Raw genomic sequence first — 16,972 nt, forward strand, 5'->3', positions numbered from 1 at the left:
GGAGGAAAAACTCTTTATCATGACGCATAGAGGGAAACGGAAATGAGACAAATATCTTCTTCTATCATCATTTCTAAAAAAATTACACGGATGAGAGTTTGAAAGAGAAAACAGGATTTATCTTAAGAAAACTTACGAAATCCTGTAATTCCCTGAGGAACTGAATTTTTTAAAAAATTGATAATTTTGTCTTTGGAATGTGTCAATTGGACTGTAAGACATCGGTTACTTACATCGGTCTTTACCCGAGATAACAGTGGTAAATATAAATGATCATTGGGTTATTTTGAACCTTACGTAAGTACTTTGTTTTTCTAGGGAAGGATTTGACAGAATTCCAAAGCTTAAAATTAAAATTCACAAACTAATTGAATTCCTTTAAATCTCAATCTAACTCAGATTCATCTTATAACCTTCCACAGACTCTATTTCATTAAATACCAACCAACGTCTAAGCAATTTACATATACGTATTATTTTCTATATATACGACTGTGTTTAATATCGTGGGTTTTAAAAAGTGTATGATTTTGTTTCTTTCATTTCATACATTTTTTTGCCTTTTACCAAATTTATCGGTTGCCTACATTCATTAAATTGATTTGAAAGTATCTACGTACATTGGGTGAGTGTGAGTGTGTGTCTGTTGCATGAGTTGTGGCATTTTCAATATTATTGCCACTTATGTTACCGACTTTTTTTCACGTTTACTTTCCTCTGCTTTTATTTACAAACATACGGGTACACAAGATTTGTAAATATAGGAACATAGAAGTAGTACTATTTCAGTCTCGTATAAGTGTCTTTATGTGTGGGGGTTTTATTTCACTTCTGTCATGTGCATGCAACATACGTTCACGCGAATGTCTAGCAAGAGCTAGGATGGCAGTTGGGGAAAAGGGGATGTTGCTTTGGAAATTAAAGACTTATAATGATTAGATGGGAAAACATGTTTATTTAAGATTGAGAGTATTTGTATACGTTTTAAAACAAACGATTGAATGAATGAACGATTGTTTCATTCATTCAATTTGATTTTCAAATAAAAAAATTAAATGAAAATAATCCATTAAAATATTTTATTATATATTGCTGAGTATTGCTGATTGGTTTTTGTTTTTGCTTACATTTTGAATTCAAAGATCTTATTTGTTGATAAATGGCTTAAATATTGAAGGCAATTGATTTGTTTAGGTCTTATGACAGAAGACAATTTTTGATGTGTATAGTGACTGCCATCCCCCTAATTGGTTCAATTATGTTTTATGTCTCTTAGAAGTTGACTGACGTTTTATTATCCACCCTTAAACCTTAATTTCAAAATTATGTTAAGTGGAGCGAGTTAAATAAAATTTCACTTTCGTTGGCATCTTTGTCATTATATTCTTTTCTACTTTTTTACTTTATAAGATTCATTTAATTAAACTTTTTACCACCGTTTTTTTGTTATTTTATAACTCTTTAACATCCAAGTAAATGCCACCATCTAAACCACTCATAAAGGAATCAGCAGACTGATAATTATCCTGACGCGTTCTTTCATTAACCGTTAATTCAAAATGTTTAATTACCTCCACAATGGCAGCTTTGGCTTGAGTTAAAGCAAACTTCATACCTGCAAAATTACATAGTAAAAAGCAAACAGAAATAAAACGAAAATAAAAAATATATTAATTACAATCCACAAACCCACTAACAAAATATACACAACAAACACACAAAATGTTGCAAACATTAAATTACATGTGAGCAATGGCTAGATGCAATACAAACCTAAACATATTCTTGGACCATCGCCAAATGGCAAATATACACCCATGCCTTTGTACTTCTTGGTGCCACCATTCTCCTCGGCAAAACGTTCTGGCATAAACTCCTCCGGTTGGGGGAAAAACTCTTCGTCATGATGCATAGAGTGCAGGGAAATGAGACAAATATCTCCAGGTTGTATTTGCAGGGAAACACCATCATTGTTGGTAAATTCACAAGGTTGTGTGCAGACTTTGGCCATAAAAGGTAAAGGAGTAAATATACGTAAAGTTTCTAAAAAAAGGGTGAGATTTTGACAACAGAGCACATAAAAACCAAAAAGAAATTTAATCACAAATATATTTAGGCAAAATGAAATTGAAATCTCTCACCTGCTACACATTGTTCCAAATAGGGAAGCTTTACTAAATCATCAAAATTTAAGGTGGAGTTTAAAGTAAGATGATGATGTTGTTGTATCTCCTGTCTTAACTTTTGCTGAGCTAAAGGATAACGTGCCAGCTAAGGGAAGAAATTTAATTAAACTTTGTTGTAGAATTTTCTACAAAACACTTACCAACAATAAACAATGACTGATCAAAGTAGCCGATGTCTCAAAACCATCAAAGAGAAACGTTAAATTGTGTGCCGTTATTTGGGTATCGGAAATGTTCTTTTTCTCTTTAAAATCCACTATATATTGTAGAAAATCCTGTCTAGAGTTATTTTCTTGAGCCTGCCTTAGCTCCACAGCAGATCTGGACAGTTTCGTAAAGTAACGATCTGTTATTTCGGGGAAAAAGCGTACATAGTAAAATCGCCTTATAATGGGAAATATTCTAGCTATGAAATAATAATTAAATGCATGGAAATTTTGTGCTATCATTGTTTTGGACATGTTAAATATAGAGGATTTCTTTTGAGAGACATCTTTGGTGGTGGACAGATTTTCAGCGTCTATACCCCATACCACATCGGCCACAACATCACCAGTGTATTTAAGAGCTACCTGTAAGGGAAATTGAACGGTGGAATATTTGTTGCAATAGTTTTGAAGATTAGTAGTCTACTACTGGCAGAAATCTTTAAGACACTATAATTAATCATTTTTGTTTAAAAATTAATATTTTGTAAATTTATTATAAATTTCTTTATTTACCCAAAATATTAGTTTTTGTAAAATTTTCTCTATACAAAATCGTTGGTTTTTTTTTAAAAAATAAATTTTTACAAAAGTCTCAATGTTTATTGAAACATACTGAGTTTTGAAAAAAAAAACAAAATTATTAAAAAAAACTAATTTTAACATAAAAACCAAGTTCTACACAAGATCATAGTTTTTACACAAAATTTTAGTTTTTACATAAAAACTCAGTTTTACACAAAAACTCATTTTACACGAAATCTCAGTTTTACACAAAAACTCAGCTTTTTACACAAAAACTCAGCTTTTTACACAAAAACTCAGTTTTTTACACAAAAACTCAGTTTTTACAGAAAATCACAGTTCTACACAACATTTAAGTTTTTATACATAAAATCAGTCAATAAAATCAAAATTTTTTACACAGTCGTGTTGGCAACAATAAAATTCTTGCGCAAAACTCAGTTTTTAAACAAAAACTTCGCTTTTTTACAAAATTTCTGCTTTTACACAAAAAGGTCGTCTAATTTTAAAAATTTTTACATAAAACTGACTTTTTACACAAAAACTTAATTTTTACTCAAGAACTTATTTTTAGTAAAAAAAATCTCAAGTAGAATATTCCGAATCTTATATATTCACCATCAAACTGTATGCCGTAAAAGGAATGCTTCCATATAAATATCAGGGTGATATTTGAAATATGACTTAAGTCAATTATGATACGAAGTCCTTTAAAATATTAATTTTTAAAAACAAAATATTTTTCATCAAATATACCATAAACCGTGAGCGTATGAGTAATTTTCTGAATATATGCGTCAATTATGAACCGATACTCATAAAATTTTGTACATACATAGATGAGTCGCATTTCATGGCTTTTATCACAGACCAGTAATGGTCTAAACATGTGATAGTAGGTATAAAAAATATATTATTTAGATAATAAGTTTTTACCCCAATAAGTAATTGAAATCTCTTACCTCCTTTGCATTAAAGGTCCTGGTACCATTTTTTATTTCGTTTTTTAAATATAGTCTAAATTTTGTGCAAACATTTTCAATAATTGGAAACATGCCTTTTATCTGCAGAAAAAAAACAATAGAAAACAATATCTTTTAACTTTATTCTGAAAATAATGTCAAAAGTAACTCACCTTAGATGAGGTAACTCCTGGTACAATTTCTGCTCTTTTAACTTTCCATTCATCAAAGGGTAAAACAAAGGGATTACTGCCAGATATTGGTTCTCGTACACGATCTGTCTATGATACCAATATTTCTTTTAACAATAATGAGCATGATTTATAACTTCAAAACTTACCCGTATTGAAGATTCATTTTCTTGAAAACATTTAAAATTTGTTATCAAAATCTCTTTACACAATTCAGGATCTAAGATCATTAGCTGGGGACTTCTGGTCATAAAAACACCTACAAATTTTGCTTTGTTTTTGAATTGTCTAAAAGGAAATTAAATCGTTTTTTTTAATTTTAAATTTGTAAAGTATTACTCTAACTTACCTATAAATCTCATCTAAATCATATATAAAATTTCTTTTACCATCTATGGTTCCAGGAAAAGTACCATACAGTACTCTTGGCTTGGGTCCTGGTATTTTTCTTTTTATCCAATAATCAAAATGCCATGTTAAATAGACATAGAGAGCCAAAAGAACGCTTAGGATTGTAGTGATTATAACAAAAATAAAATTTATTAAATTAAACATTTCACTAAGTTATGCTTTACTTCATAGTCTGAAACTGCACTGTTATTGAAATTGTGTTGCAAAAAGTACGTCTGTATAAAGTGGGGCCACTATCTGGAATTAGTCTTATCAGCATAGAGAGATTAGTGAACTCTTATTTTTAATAATTAAATGAAAAAATATATTGTTATTTTTATATGTTATATGTTTTTGCTTATAAATATTTGCATTGTATTTAGACAATAAAAAAGAGAATATCAGAATGTAGAGATTTTATAGTTTAAGCCTTAAACTTTAAAGAGATCTAAACAATAAGAGCATTTCAACAAAGTACTGCACTGTTATAGAATTTAAGAGAAAATTTAACTTTCCTTTTGTGTTATCTCTAATCTGTAACGGAAACTTTATTTACAATTTTTTTATAGGTAACTAGTTCTTTCACTGGTTCTTAGGGTTCAGTGTTTGGAACTAGTTCTTACACTATTTGTAAGAAGTTTATTAATAATATAAATAAAACTAATATGTATAAGTGTTATTTATTTTATTATATTATTTTAAATTTTAAAAAATAAAAATTTTTATAGCTTTTTTTCTGACTGGCTTAAATAATCTTAATACTAAAAATAACTACCATTACAACTGGTATTCTAATTATAAATATACATACAATCCTTACAAAGCCTTTATATCAAGGAATATGCCACCATCTAAACCAATGATAAAACCATCTGCAGCCTGATAATTATCCTTGCGTGTTCTTTCATTAACCGTTAATTCAAAATGTTTAATTACCTCGGCAACTGCGGCTTTTGCCTGAGACAAGCCAAATTTCATACCTGTAAATTACAAGAAAACCAAAAAAAGCAAAAAAAAAATACAAAGTTTTAATTTACATATAGTACAGCTAGATAAAGGAACAACTCCTGCTAACCTATACATATTCTTGGACCATCACCAAATGGTAAATAGACACCCATATCTTTGTACTTTTTGATGCCACCATTCTCCTCATCAAAACGTTCTGGCAAAAATACTTCCGGCTGTGTATAATACTCTTCATCATGATGCAACGAGTACAAGGGTATGAGACAAACATCTCCAGGTTGTAATTGCAGGGAAACGCCATCATTGTTTAGCAGCTCACAAGGTTGGGTACAGACTTTTGCCATATAAGGTAAAGGAGTAAATATGCGCAAAGTTTCTAAAATGCAACACACAAAGTAAATACCACCGGAAGGAAAATATTTTATATTTTAACTTTCTTTTATTTTTGTTAGAGGATAACTGCAGCTTGATTTATATATGAAATTTAAAAACAAAATCGCTTACCTGCTAAACATTGTTCCAAATAGGGTAGTTTGACTAACTCATCAAAATCGAAAGTATTTGCATGAGCCTCAAAATGTTGCTGTATTTCCAAACGTAGTTTTTCTTGTTTTTCCGGATAACGTGCCAACTGTTATTAAAAATAATAATAATTTAAACTTAATTATTACTTTAACTTTTTAACAACCCACCATTAATAAACAATGACTGATTAAAGTAGCCGAGGTTTCGAAACCATCAAATAATAGTGTCAACTGATGAGCCACTATTTCTGTTTCACTTATGCCCTTCTTTTGTTGCAACTCCATCATGTGCTGCAGGAAATCCTGTCTATTACTATTGGAATTTGATTTTCTTATTTGTAAAGCGGAATTGGTTAATTGCAAAAAGAAACGATCGGTAATTTCGGGGAAAAATCGTACATAGACTAAATAACGCACTATGGGAAATATACCGGCTATGAAAAAGTACTTAAAAGCATTGAATGTTTGTGCTATTAATTGCTTGGACATGTTTAAAAAGAGGGTGTCCTCCTTGGCATGATTATCGTTATCTATAACAAAATTACCAGCCTCTATGCCCCAACCAACATCAGCAACTACCTCGCCGGTAAAGTGTAAAGCGATCTGTAAGAAAGGAATATTAATAATATAAAGTGTTTGGAAATATTTTCCTTTATTCACTTTCTTACATCTTTGGCATCAATAGTTGTTTGTCCAGTTTCTACTATATGTTTTAGATATCTGTTCAATTTCTTGCATATAGCCTCAACTATTGAAAACATGCCTTTAATTCGAGACATTGTCATAGCTGGCACAATTTCGGCTCGTTTTATTTTCCAATCAGCTGCTGGTAAAGCAAAGGGATTACTGCCCGAAATGGGTTCTTTTTTGCGATTCATCTAGAAGAAAAATATGAATGTTTGTTATATTTTCTCAACTTTTTATTTTGGTAAGATTTTTGAATTGAACTTAACGAGGACTTAACGAGAATTGTATTTTGAATCCATTCGGCAATCGGAAAGTTAAAATTGTGTGTTCATTTAAGGTTTGTAGTCAAAGAAGACAGAAATTTTAAAGATATCTGGGTAAAATTTGGAACTGTGAATAATTTGAATCAAAGGCGATATTGAAATCAGTCTATGGTTTCTTTTGGTCCTTTACATCTATAAGGTTCATGATAGGGTCTATGATTTTACTCCGTACAACTAAGAGTTGGTCTTGAACACTCAAAATTGTCTTGATTATATAGCAAACTTTTGAAATTTTTTACTTAATTAAAAACAAAGAAATTTTATGAAGGTCGGTCCATATTTGACACATATAAAGCGTTTGTAAATTCAGTATTAGTTTGTTACTAAACTACTTTGTAAAAAAGTTTTTATAAATTATTTATTTGGTCTTGATTATATAACAAGTATGAATGTATAGTCGGGAGTAGCCGACCATATGATACCCTACAGCAGTCAGTATGTATGTTAAAAATGGCGATTATTTAAAGAAATACAGCATTTGATTTATTAACTTTATTTCGGATTATTTCTATTTTTTTTTGGGCAAAAAAGAGATTTTTTACAAGAGGGCTCAAAGGGGAGTAGGGCAAAATATGGCGGTATCCGTATAAATGTTGGTATGGGAAGTTAAGTCTACTTCAATATTATTTTTGTAGAATTTAAAAGTGTCATTAGTGTTTGTAAGTAAATTTTGACCTTTTAGTTATTTTCTGAAGGAGAGTTTGTATGGGTAAAATTTAGCCCGATCATTATAAAAATCGGCAGTGTCATTTAAAGTTCTATAAAACAAAGTTTTCTCGACTTTTGTGTACATAATAGATCATTTATATTAATTATAAGCCCAAAGGCCCTATTTGGGGGGTACGGTTGTATGGGGGCTAGTCGAAATAATGGACCGATTTGAACCATATTCAATAGGCTTCGTCCTTGGGCCAAAGGAAGCGTGTGTGCCAAATTTCATCTAATTATCTTGAAAATGTACCTGTACCTTGCGCACAAGGTTTACATGGAGAGCCAGCCGGACGGACATAGCTTAATCGACTCAGAAAATGATTCTAAGCCGATTGGTATACTTTAAGGTGGGTAGAGGATGAATATTTTTGTATGTTACAAACATCAGCACAAACCCAATATACCCTCCCCACTAAAGTGGTGTAGGGTATAATTATACTTAATTTAATACCATCAAATTTTATAAGGGCAGGTCCATATTTGATCCATATAAAGCCTCTATAAATTCAGTTTTAGTTCGTTATAAGACTATTAAAATATATTAGTATTACGACAAAATCCGTCATATGTAATTTATGATAAGAATAAAATTGATCAAAGTTTGAAAGCTTCCATAGAGGTCATTTTTAAAATATCTGTCTAATTGTCATGGATGTCGTATTAATGTATATTTTATAAATTTTTATAAATATATCACTTATTCATAAACAGCACTTTAAGAATATGGAGGTATGTCTTTAATAAAAAAGAAATTAAGTCAGAATCGGGTAGGTCCTTATTTGTACTTCATTAGAAATTTGACCATTTTATAGCTTTTCTGGTCTTTAATGTTTTCTCATATTTTAAATTTTTACTTACCCATTGAGATGATTCATTATCTTGAAAACTTTTGAAATTTGTAATCAAAATATCTTTACATATTTCGGGATCCAATATCATTATCTGGGGATTTCGGGTAACAAATACTCCCACAAATTTGGCCTTATTCTTAAATTGTCTAGAAAAGAAAAAAACAAATACATAAATATATATAAAATATATAAAAAATAAATATTATACAAAGATCAGTATTGTGAGTAAGTATTTGTAACCTAACAAATCACGTAATCACTTCTTCAACTTCCGGTCAATACTCTTTCCTCCAGAAATATATAAATCAATTCTTAAATGAAAAAAATTATCATTAACTTACCTATAGACTTCATCTAAATCGTAAATAAAATTTCTTTTAGCATTAACCATTCCCGGAAATGTACCAAACAAGGGGAAAGGTTTAGGTCCCGGTATTTTACGTTTAATCCAATGATTAAAATGCCATGTTAAATATATATAGAGAGCCAAAATTAAGCTTATAAACAAAATTAAAATATATAACAATAATTGCGACATTTTGTAAGAATTTCTCGTAATAGATTCACAACAATGTTACTTGCTAGAGATTCTTTATAAAACTGCGTGCAATTTTATTAAAAAATTACATTTTATATTTAAAAGTAAATAACGTATTAAAAGTCTTAGCGTTCAGTTCTACGATCATCATTGCAACAAATCTTATCAGTGTAAAATTTGTATTAAGTATTTTCAATTATTAATTAAAAACAAATGGTATATATTTAAATGCTATTACTTTGCTTTTAGATTACAGTTAAGCATTGGTATTGCTGTAGAAACTTTCCATGTTTTTATTTTAGATTGTAATCAGTATTTTTCTGTTGATAATTTCTGTTTCATTTGTTGGAAATATGAATCTTATACTTTTTTATAGCTGTTTGAAAATTTGAATTTGATATAAGTACATAGTAATATTTGTTTGTTTTTATTGGTCACATTTTATCAGTAAGTACTTTTTTGATGAAAAATGTAAATAAAGTTTGTTTGTTTATTTTGTTTTATTATTGTTTTTAATAAACAATTAACCCATTGGGAATACTTTCCGTAAACATTATAACACTTTTAAAAATTGCCCTGGCCACAGATTCATTTAAACAAGGCTTTTAATAATTGATGTAATAGTACTCATTAAATGCTACAGCACAGCATTTCGAATATTTTAAAAGCTTAAGCAATCTATTTCTCATAACAACATCGAGCTGTCGTTAGGAGTTTTTACAATTTTAAAGCTTTTTAAATTCATTTAAAGCTTTTATTATACAGCCATCTCTAATGTTTTTCTAATTTTCAAAAGCTTTTGAAATAGTATCGATACAAATTTGTGTAAAACTTTAACTATCTAAAAGTTAAGCTTTTAAGCTTTAATAAGCTTTTAAAATATATTTAAAGTTGTAAATACTATTCGAAAAGCTTTCTACTTTTCAAATACTTTTGAAGTAAAAATCTCTAAAGCTTTTAAATTCTTTAAATCATTTTACTGAATACTTCTTTAAAAAATAAACAACAACAATTTGTGTGAAACTTTTAAACATTCTGAAATCTTTATAGGCACCATTAAAAGCATTTTAATAACGAATTCTCTTACAATTTTCAATTCTTTATGTGAAGCTGTAACAATCAAACGCCATTTTGACTTTATGCAAAGCTTTCTTCACTAACATATTCAAAGCTTTTGATCAAATAAAGCAGTTAAAATTAACAATTAAATTTAACTTTCTGAGCGAGTTATGACTTTTTTAAAAGCTTATTGAAATTGAAAAACAATATGCCTATAATGACAATCCGACTTTTATATCAGTTTATTACTTGCTTTTGGCATTTTTACTAAAAATATTTGTAAATTATATATTTGTATCAGTTGATTGAAATTTGAAATGTCACACTAACGTATGAGGGTTGCTCACAGTTGTCGTATATTTTCGTGTTATTATTTTATGATATATGACATTATGACGACCATGTGAATCCCTAAATATATGTAAATATTTAATTTAAAGCTTTAACATTTTGTTTTCAAATGTTGTTTTCTCATGTTGGGTAAATATCTGAGTCAAATGAAAAATTAGCTTGGTCTATGACTGTTCTGTCATCAGATAGAAAGTAAAAGTTTAGCTTTTTTTAAAGTTAGGTCCATTATTGTATTAAGGTATAATAGAAGGAATTCTTCCGAATTTTCGATTCGAAATTTTTTAAAACATCTTTAATTTTTAGTACATGTTGTTAAAAAGGCATTTCGTAAATTTTAAAAATTTTATTAAATTCTCTATCTTAATGGGTTAATGTTATTTGTCTAAAAAAACCAAACAGTCTGTTTTAGTGAAATAGGTCATAATCTATGATAGCAAAACAGAAGCAGCGAGAAAATATTGGAGGCAAGTCTAATTTTTTATAAGATTTCTTATCTTAATTTGTTTTGTTTATACATATTTGATATTTTTATAATAATTGTATAATAAAGTGCAAAATAAGTGCTATTAATCAGCAATAAACCAATCATAAATTAAACAAATTATTAAGCTGTCATAAAGGTAAAGTACTAATTATGATAAGACTTTAAAGTAATTGACTGGGATTGTATAATAATTATAAACTCTCTAAATAATAATGATAATTAAAAAGGGTTTTCAAGGGTTAAATTGTTTAAAAATTTTAATTGTTTATTATATTGTACTAGTAAAAAAAAATTAGTATATTTTCTATAAATTCAAAATTTTAAATTGAATGATAATGAATTTAATGAAAAAGGCACAGAATAAACAGAATAAATGCATCAGACAATTGTGGTTGTCTGCTGCCCTCATGTCAAAATGTTCAACATACGCGTGTCTTGCAAATGTTTCTTTTTGTTGCAGTTGCTGCTGCAATTAAAAGTAACGACATTATGCGTTTCATAGAGATCCACATTATACTTTTTGTAGAATTTGAAGTCCGGTCGTATTTTTCCATCACTTTTTATTTGAAGTCGGTCATAAAGTGGTCACTCTTTAGAAAACAACGAATGTTAATAAAAGTTACAATGTATAAGGACTCTGAAGGCATGACTTTATTCACAACTACTTACAGGCAAAAAGGCTAAAATTGAAATTAAAAACTGAAAATTAAAAAAGAAAAACACAGCAAACGAATTTTTTATAGTGAATACAATAATGTTGCGGCGCTCTGTGTGTCTGAGTAGGTAAAAACTGAGCTTTTTTTTTGTAACATGAGTACAAGTACTTTAAACATACGCCACACTGCTGTACTTATACATCAAAAAAATAACAACAGCAAAAAAGTATGTAAATAATATAAAAAATACAAGCAAAGCTACTGCAATAACAACAAACTACAAGTAAAACGCATCATATGGCACTTTACGCACCTTTTCATCAGTATCAGTCGGTGGTAAGTATAGAGGGTCATTTGATGCTGTTACTGTTTCCGGGGATAATGCATTTATCCCACAACTAAATAAGCTTTGAAATTGTATGTAAATACATGCAGCAACAACAACAATCATATTAAACGCATACAATTACAAATGAAAATGTAGAAGACATAGGAGTAAAAAAAAGTACATAGTAGTAAATGCAATGAGTATAAAAAGCAATTCAAGTCATACTGGACCGGACATTATCGTTTAATATGTAAATGTACAGAACAGGTGGCTATCTAAAAGCTAGAATTGGATGACTATGGTGTTTAAACACATTTCATTAAATATGTTTCCTATATTAATCAATGAGATATTCAGTAAGTTAGTTAGTTAGTTAGTTAGTTAGTTAGTTAGTCAGTTAGTTAGTTAGTTAGTTAGTTAGTTAGTTAGTTAGTTAGTTAGTTAGTTAGTTAGTTAGTTAGTTAGTTAGTTAGTTAGTTAGTTAGTTAGTTAGTTAGTTAGTTAGTTAGTTAGTTAGTCAGTTAGTTAGTCAGTTAGTCAGTTAGTTAACAGTCCGGATGAGAAAATACAGCGTTATTGGAGTGCATACTGTTAGAGTAGATGTTTGGTTGATGGGTTTTACAATTGGATTTCCTCACGCAAGAAGCAAAGAATAAGAGAATTCACATCAAAAATACCATTCTACTCTTCATACGCACACTGAATGACAGACACACAAAACAATAACCCAGTAAGTTTACGTGCTACAATGCTCTCTGCACATTTCTTCAAATAGTTTCTACTTTTGCTATTCATAATGTTGGCTTTTTAATGCTAAACTCACAAAATATTTCAAAATTACACACAAATTTGTATAACTTTTATATGCTATAGAAATGTCATATCTTCGACACTCCAGGAATGTTTTATAATATACTCAAATACTGCCGGAACTGTCAGATAGCCAGTATCTTTTTATATCCACCACCTCAACCACAACAGCAGTAATGAACAAAAATGTATATTTGCATTGACTAAACCTTTGAAATGATTGTTGGACTGTGTTTACGAATGAAAAAGAATAAATGTAAGTAAGTAGATGGCAAAATACTGACTGACTGACTGCATGAATGACTGACTGACTAACTGTGACTGAGAGACTGACTGACACAGGGTATTTATGTAGTAGATACATAAGTTGAATTTTATAGTAACGTCTACCATTTGTAATCAAAAAAGCACAAATACAAACACATGCATTCATACATACCTAACACACACATACATAAATACCTACAGATGTCTAAACATACACATGTAAGCAATATTTTGTTCAACTATGCGTTTACATGGTCATTTGGTCACTTTCGAAAGCGGTAGGTATTTGCATAAGCGTAAAGTAAATGTCGGCTGGTATTTTCTATTGTATTGTACTCCATTGGATGTTTGTATGTATGTGTTTTATTCAATGCTCGTGCTCAAATATGTGCACATACATACATTTTTGTTGGGCGCATATATTTGCATGTTTGTGTGTGTATATGCGTATTTTATGCATGCATATTTGCATGCATGCAACAAAACAAACTAAAGAAAGCAAAAAAAAAAAATGGTTAAAAAATCTACAATATACAATCATGCATGCATAACAGAACAAACATACAGGTATTATAAACAAACAGATATACATACAGATGTATATTTACATTTGCATACGCATACTAACATTCAAAATGTACATTTTCAATGTTCACACTAATAAAAGTGGAAAATTGTACTATTTTTGATATCAAACGGGGCTTACTTGGAACTATTTTTGTTTATTAAAGTTTTTTATTTAGTCAGAAAATGTACTGAAAATTTACTTTTATCTTGTTTTTTAGATGATAGTAGACCAATTCAAAAATATAATTATGAATTGTTAACGGAATACATGGTCAAGGACATTAGCCAGTGAACGAAAGAAGTACTTTTTACTTTTTAATGTTGGTACCATTTTATTCTATGCATCCTTGCACCCATACATGAAAACAAAGATTATTGCAAACATTTAAAGTGTTTGTTTTAATGTGTTTTTTTGTTTGTATGTATTCGTGTGTGTTTGTGTGGCTGCATATATGTAGACGTGTACATAAACGTGTATATTTGTTTGACATGCATAAATGCATGCGTATGTATTTGTGTGTGTATATGACTGGTTGAGTCAATGCAAAGAAGTCGAAATAAAACGAGTTGCAAAACTTTAGTTCAATTCTTTATCCTTTTTGTTGTAGAATTATTTTTTTTAATAAGTGTATGTAAATACATATGTTGATGTAATCATGTCCGCTCTAATGTACTCACGCATATAAAAATATATTTACATATATGTTGCTGTTGTGTCCACTTTTATACACAAATATTTACATATTTGTTTTTTTTCTCTACCGCTAAAGGGGGGTTACTGGCCTTTAAGTTAAAAAAAATGAGAAAAAACAAAAATCGTAAAAATTTACGCTTGTAAGGATTGTGAAGTGTGGTGTGTGATGATTTTTAATTAAAATTAATTAAAATGAGAAAACAAAACAAATTCTGTCTCATGCAAGTGTGTATCTGAGTTGTTTTTTCTATTCATTTGTCCATGTGACAAATGCAACATGTCCTTTAAACAAAGTGATGCGTTTAAGATAACATCAGTTATGAAAAATATAAAGGAGTAAAAGGGTTTTAAACTGACTGGTTTAATATAAGTTGACAAACAAATTTAAAGCTTTTAGTACTCATCAACATTTATTTAAATTGATATATGCACCACCCTTTTATGTTTTAGTTTTGAAAATTCCTTTTTTAATAATAACACTATTTAAGTTTTTGTTTGAAAATTTTCATTTATTTGTCAAACAAAAATTATATTTTATACGAATTTTTCAGATTGCTTAATAATTTTTAATAAAATTTAATTAAGAAATAGTTATTCAATTTAATGTCCCAACAAAAACCGACGTAAGTCCTTACTTTTAAATGTACTTCTGCTCTCAATTAGTAAATTTCAATTTCTCTTTAGATTTCAAAGAAAAGCAGCTAGTCGTTTTATCAGCGATAACAATGAGATTAATCTCATACAATTGAGTCCACATAGAGTATCTAGCCATTTGGAAAAACGCAGCCCTTTTACCATGAGCGATAATGAGGATTCGAAAACCAATTTCATAGGGGATACGTAAGTAATTGTTATCTAAAAAATGCTTTAATTAAATGTTCTTTAAAGCATTTTAGCTCCTGAACGCAATCGTGCCTATGTGGTAACAAAAACGGGTGAAAAACATCTATTAGATTTGGATAATAATGCTCTCCCCAAAACCAGTTCAAATCCCTTTACTTTACATACACCCAGATTCTCGACACCAACTATGGAAACTATATCAGAGAAATCGTCATCACATTCGGATAAAATGAACAAGAGCAGCAGTAAATTAATCAAAAAGCTTAAGGTTGAAATCTTTTATTGAAAATTCTTTAAATAAAAATATTTAATTTTTTCCAGCCCTTAAAACGTCAAAAACATCGTTTACTTTTTACTCCCCGAAATTTGGAAACAACCTCTTCAACACAGCTACTGGCAGCAGATAGTGATGTTAATAAAAATCTTCTAAATCAAAAACAGTCTATGTCTGTGGCAAAATCATGGGCAAACACTAGTATTGAAACTCAAACGGAAAATTTTCCTTGTTTAGGGCATTGTTCGTATCTACCCAGACATTTTGGTGCACCAACTGATTCCATCAATTATATACCCATGGAGGGTCCTAAAAAGCGTTTAAATGAATCACAGCGAAAATTTTACTCCACGATGGCCAACGCACAACCACCATTCAAACCCTTGGAGATTTATACAAAATATAATCCCAATTTACGGAAGTACTCTGGTTGGTGTACAAAATATTTGAATGTTTTCAATATTTAAATTTCTTGAATTTTTAATATTAGAATTGCGCAACATTGCCTCGGCTGTTACCTTTATAACAGTGGTATCTTGGTTTTTTTCTAAAATTTTTGATATTGAATGCTTTTGGGATTATTTAAATAGTTTCTGGCAATATTTTTGCAATTGGTTTTTCATGAGAGAGAAACCAAAAACAAAGTTAGAAATATTCGTATCATTTTTACAGGACTTGTGGTCCTAAAAATTTAAATTTTATTTTTTATTTGTGATAATAAATAGTTGTTTCCAATATAATATGTAACTTAAAGGATGTAAATAATATTGTAATTATTTTAGTAAAAGAAAAATATTTTGCAAAGCGCAATAAGTCTGTTTTACTATCGATGTGGTCAAGCCAAAGTGGGAAACTGCGAAATGAAACATTTTTCGTTGATTTCGTACCTATCTACCTATCTATCTATCTATCTATCTATCTATCTATCTATCTATCTATCTATCTATCTATCTATCTATCTATCTATCTATCTATCTATCTATCTATCTATCTATCTATCTATCTATCTATCTATCTATCTATCTATCTATCTATCTATCTATCTATCTATCTATCTATCTATCTATCTATCTATCTATCTATCTATCTATCTATCTATCTATCTATCTATCCATCTATCTATTTTTCTATCAAAATCTGTGTTGCCCTGAGTTGTAAATTTGAATGCTTTCATATTTTGTAAACAAACTTATATGCTTTTGTTATTCCCTTAATAACAACAATAATTAGATTAGTACTTTTAAAAATATACAAACCTTACATTTATATTCTATAATTTTTTTTTCGTAATCTTGATTTTTATCTTTATCTTTTCAGACTCATCTACAATACGTCAGAAAAAGGTAAGTGCTAACAAAAAACACAAAAATAAAACATGGCGCCCTTTATACGTGTCTCACTCAACATGTTTCCGTTTTGTTTATTCTTGAAATTTTTGTTAAATAAAATAAATAAAAAACAAAAGTTCTGCATGCATAAATAATTTCTGTTGTAGTCTGTAGTCTCAACCCCACAAATATGCAAATATCAGCAAAAAAGCCAACAAACAAATGTAGTAACATATGTTGCGACGTAT

The 16,972-nt window shown here is 29.3% G+C and overlaps 3 protein-coding genes across 4 annotated transcripts; 1 reads left to right on the top strand and 2 right to left on the bottom strand.

The window, feature by feature from the left end:
- Positions 1–935: 935 nt before the first annotated feature.
- On the bottom strand, positions 936–4,989 carry LOC111677767 (probable cytochrome P450 28d1). 2 transcript variants are annotated; one of them, XM_046946379.1, is made up of 8 exons: positions 4,420–4,989; positions 4,220–4,358; positions 4,053–4,160; positions 3,880–3,981; positions 2,327–2,758; positions 2,142–2,271; positions 1,774–2,001; positions 936–1,615 (listed from the first exon to the last, which is right to left on the bottom strand). In XM_046946379.1, exons 1-8 carry the CDS (start codon positions 4,623–4,625, stop codon positions 1,452–1,454), a joined length of 1,509 nt encoding a protein of 502 aa, XP_046802335.1. In that variant the 5' UTR covers positions 4,626–4,989; the 3' UTR covers positions 936–1,451. The 2 variants fall into 2 exon arrangements, with proteins under 2 accessions (XP_046802335.1, XP_023294723.2); XM_023438955.2 differs by having other exon boundaries at positions 1,774–2,043.
- A 143-nt stretch (positions 4,990–5,132) lies between these two features.
- LOC111677764 (probable cytochrome P450 28d1) lies at positions 5,133–9,137 on the bottom strand. Its single transcript, XM_023438952.2, has 7 exons — positions 8,867–9,137; positions 8,533–8,671; positions 6,622–6,831; positions 6,122–6,556; positions 5,934–6,060; positions 5,536–5,805; positions 5,133–5,440 (listed from the first exon to the last, which is right to left on the bottom strand). The coding sequence occupies exons 1-7, from the start codon at positions 9,061–9,063 to the stop codon at positions 5,277–5,279; spliced, it is 1,542 nt and encodes a 513-aa protein (XP_023294720.2). The 5' UTR covers positions 9,064–9,137; the 3' UTR covers positions 5,133–5,276.
- Positions 9,138–14,766: 5,629 nt separating this feature from the next.
- Positions 14,767–16,206, top strand: LOC111677763. Its single transcript, XM_046946769.1, has 5 exons — positions 14,767–14,902; positions 14,964–15,119; positions 15,168–15,390; positions 15,444–15,825; positions 15,887–16,206. The coding sequence occupies exons 1-5, from the start codon at positions 14,883–14,885 to the stop codon at positions 16,081–16,083; spliced, it is 978 nt and encodes a 325-aa protein (XP_046802725.1). The 5' UTR covers positions 14,767–14,882; the 3' UTR covers positions 16,084–16,206.
- Positions 16,207–16,972: the final 766 nt, after the last annotated feature.

This window comes from Lucilia cuprina, chromosome 3 (assembly GCF_022045245.1).
Source record: "Lucilia cuprina isolate Lc7/37 chromosome 3, ASM2204524v1, whole genome shotgun sequence".
Taxonomy (NCBI): Eukaryota; Metazoa; Arthropoda; class Insecta; order Diptera; family Calliphoridae; genus Lucilia; species Lucilia cuprina.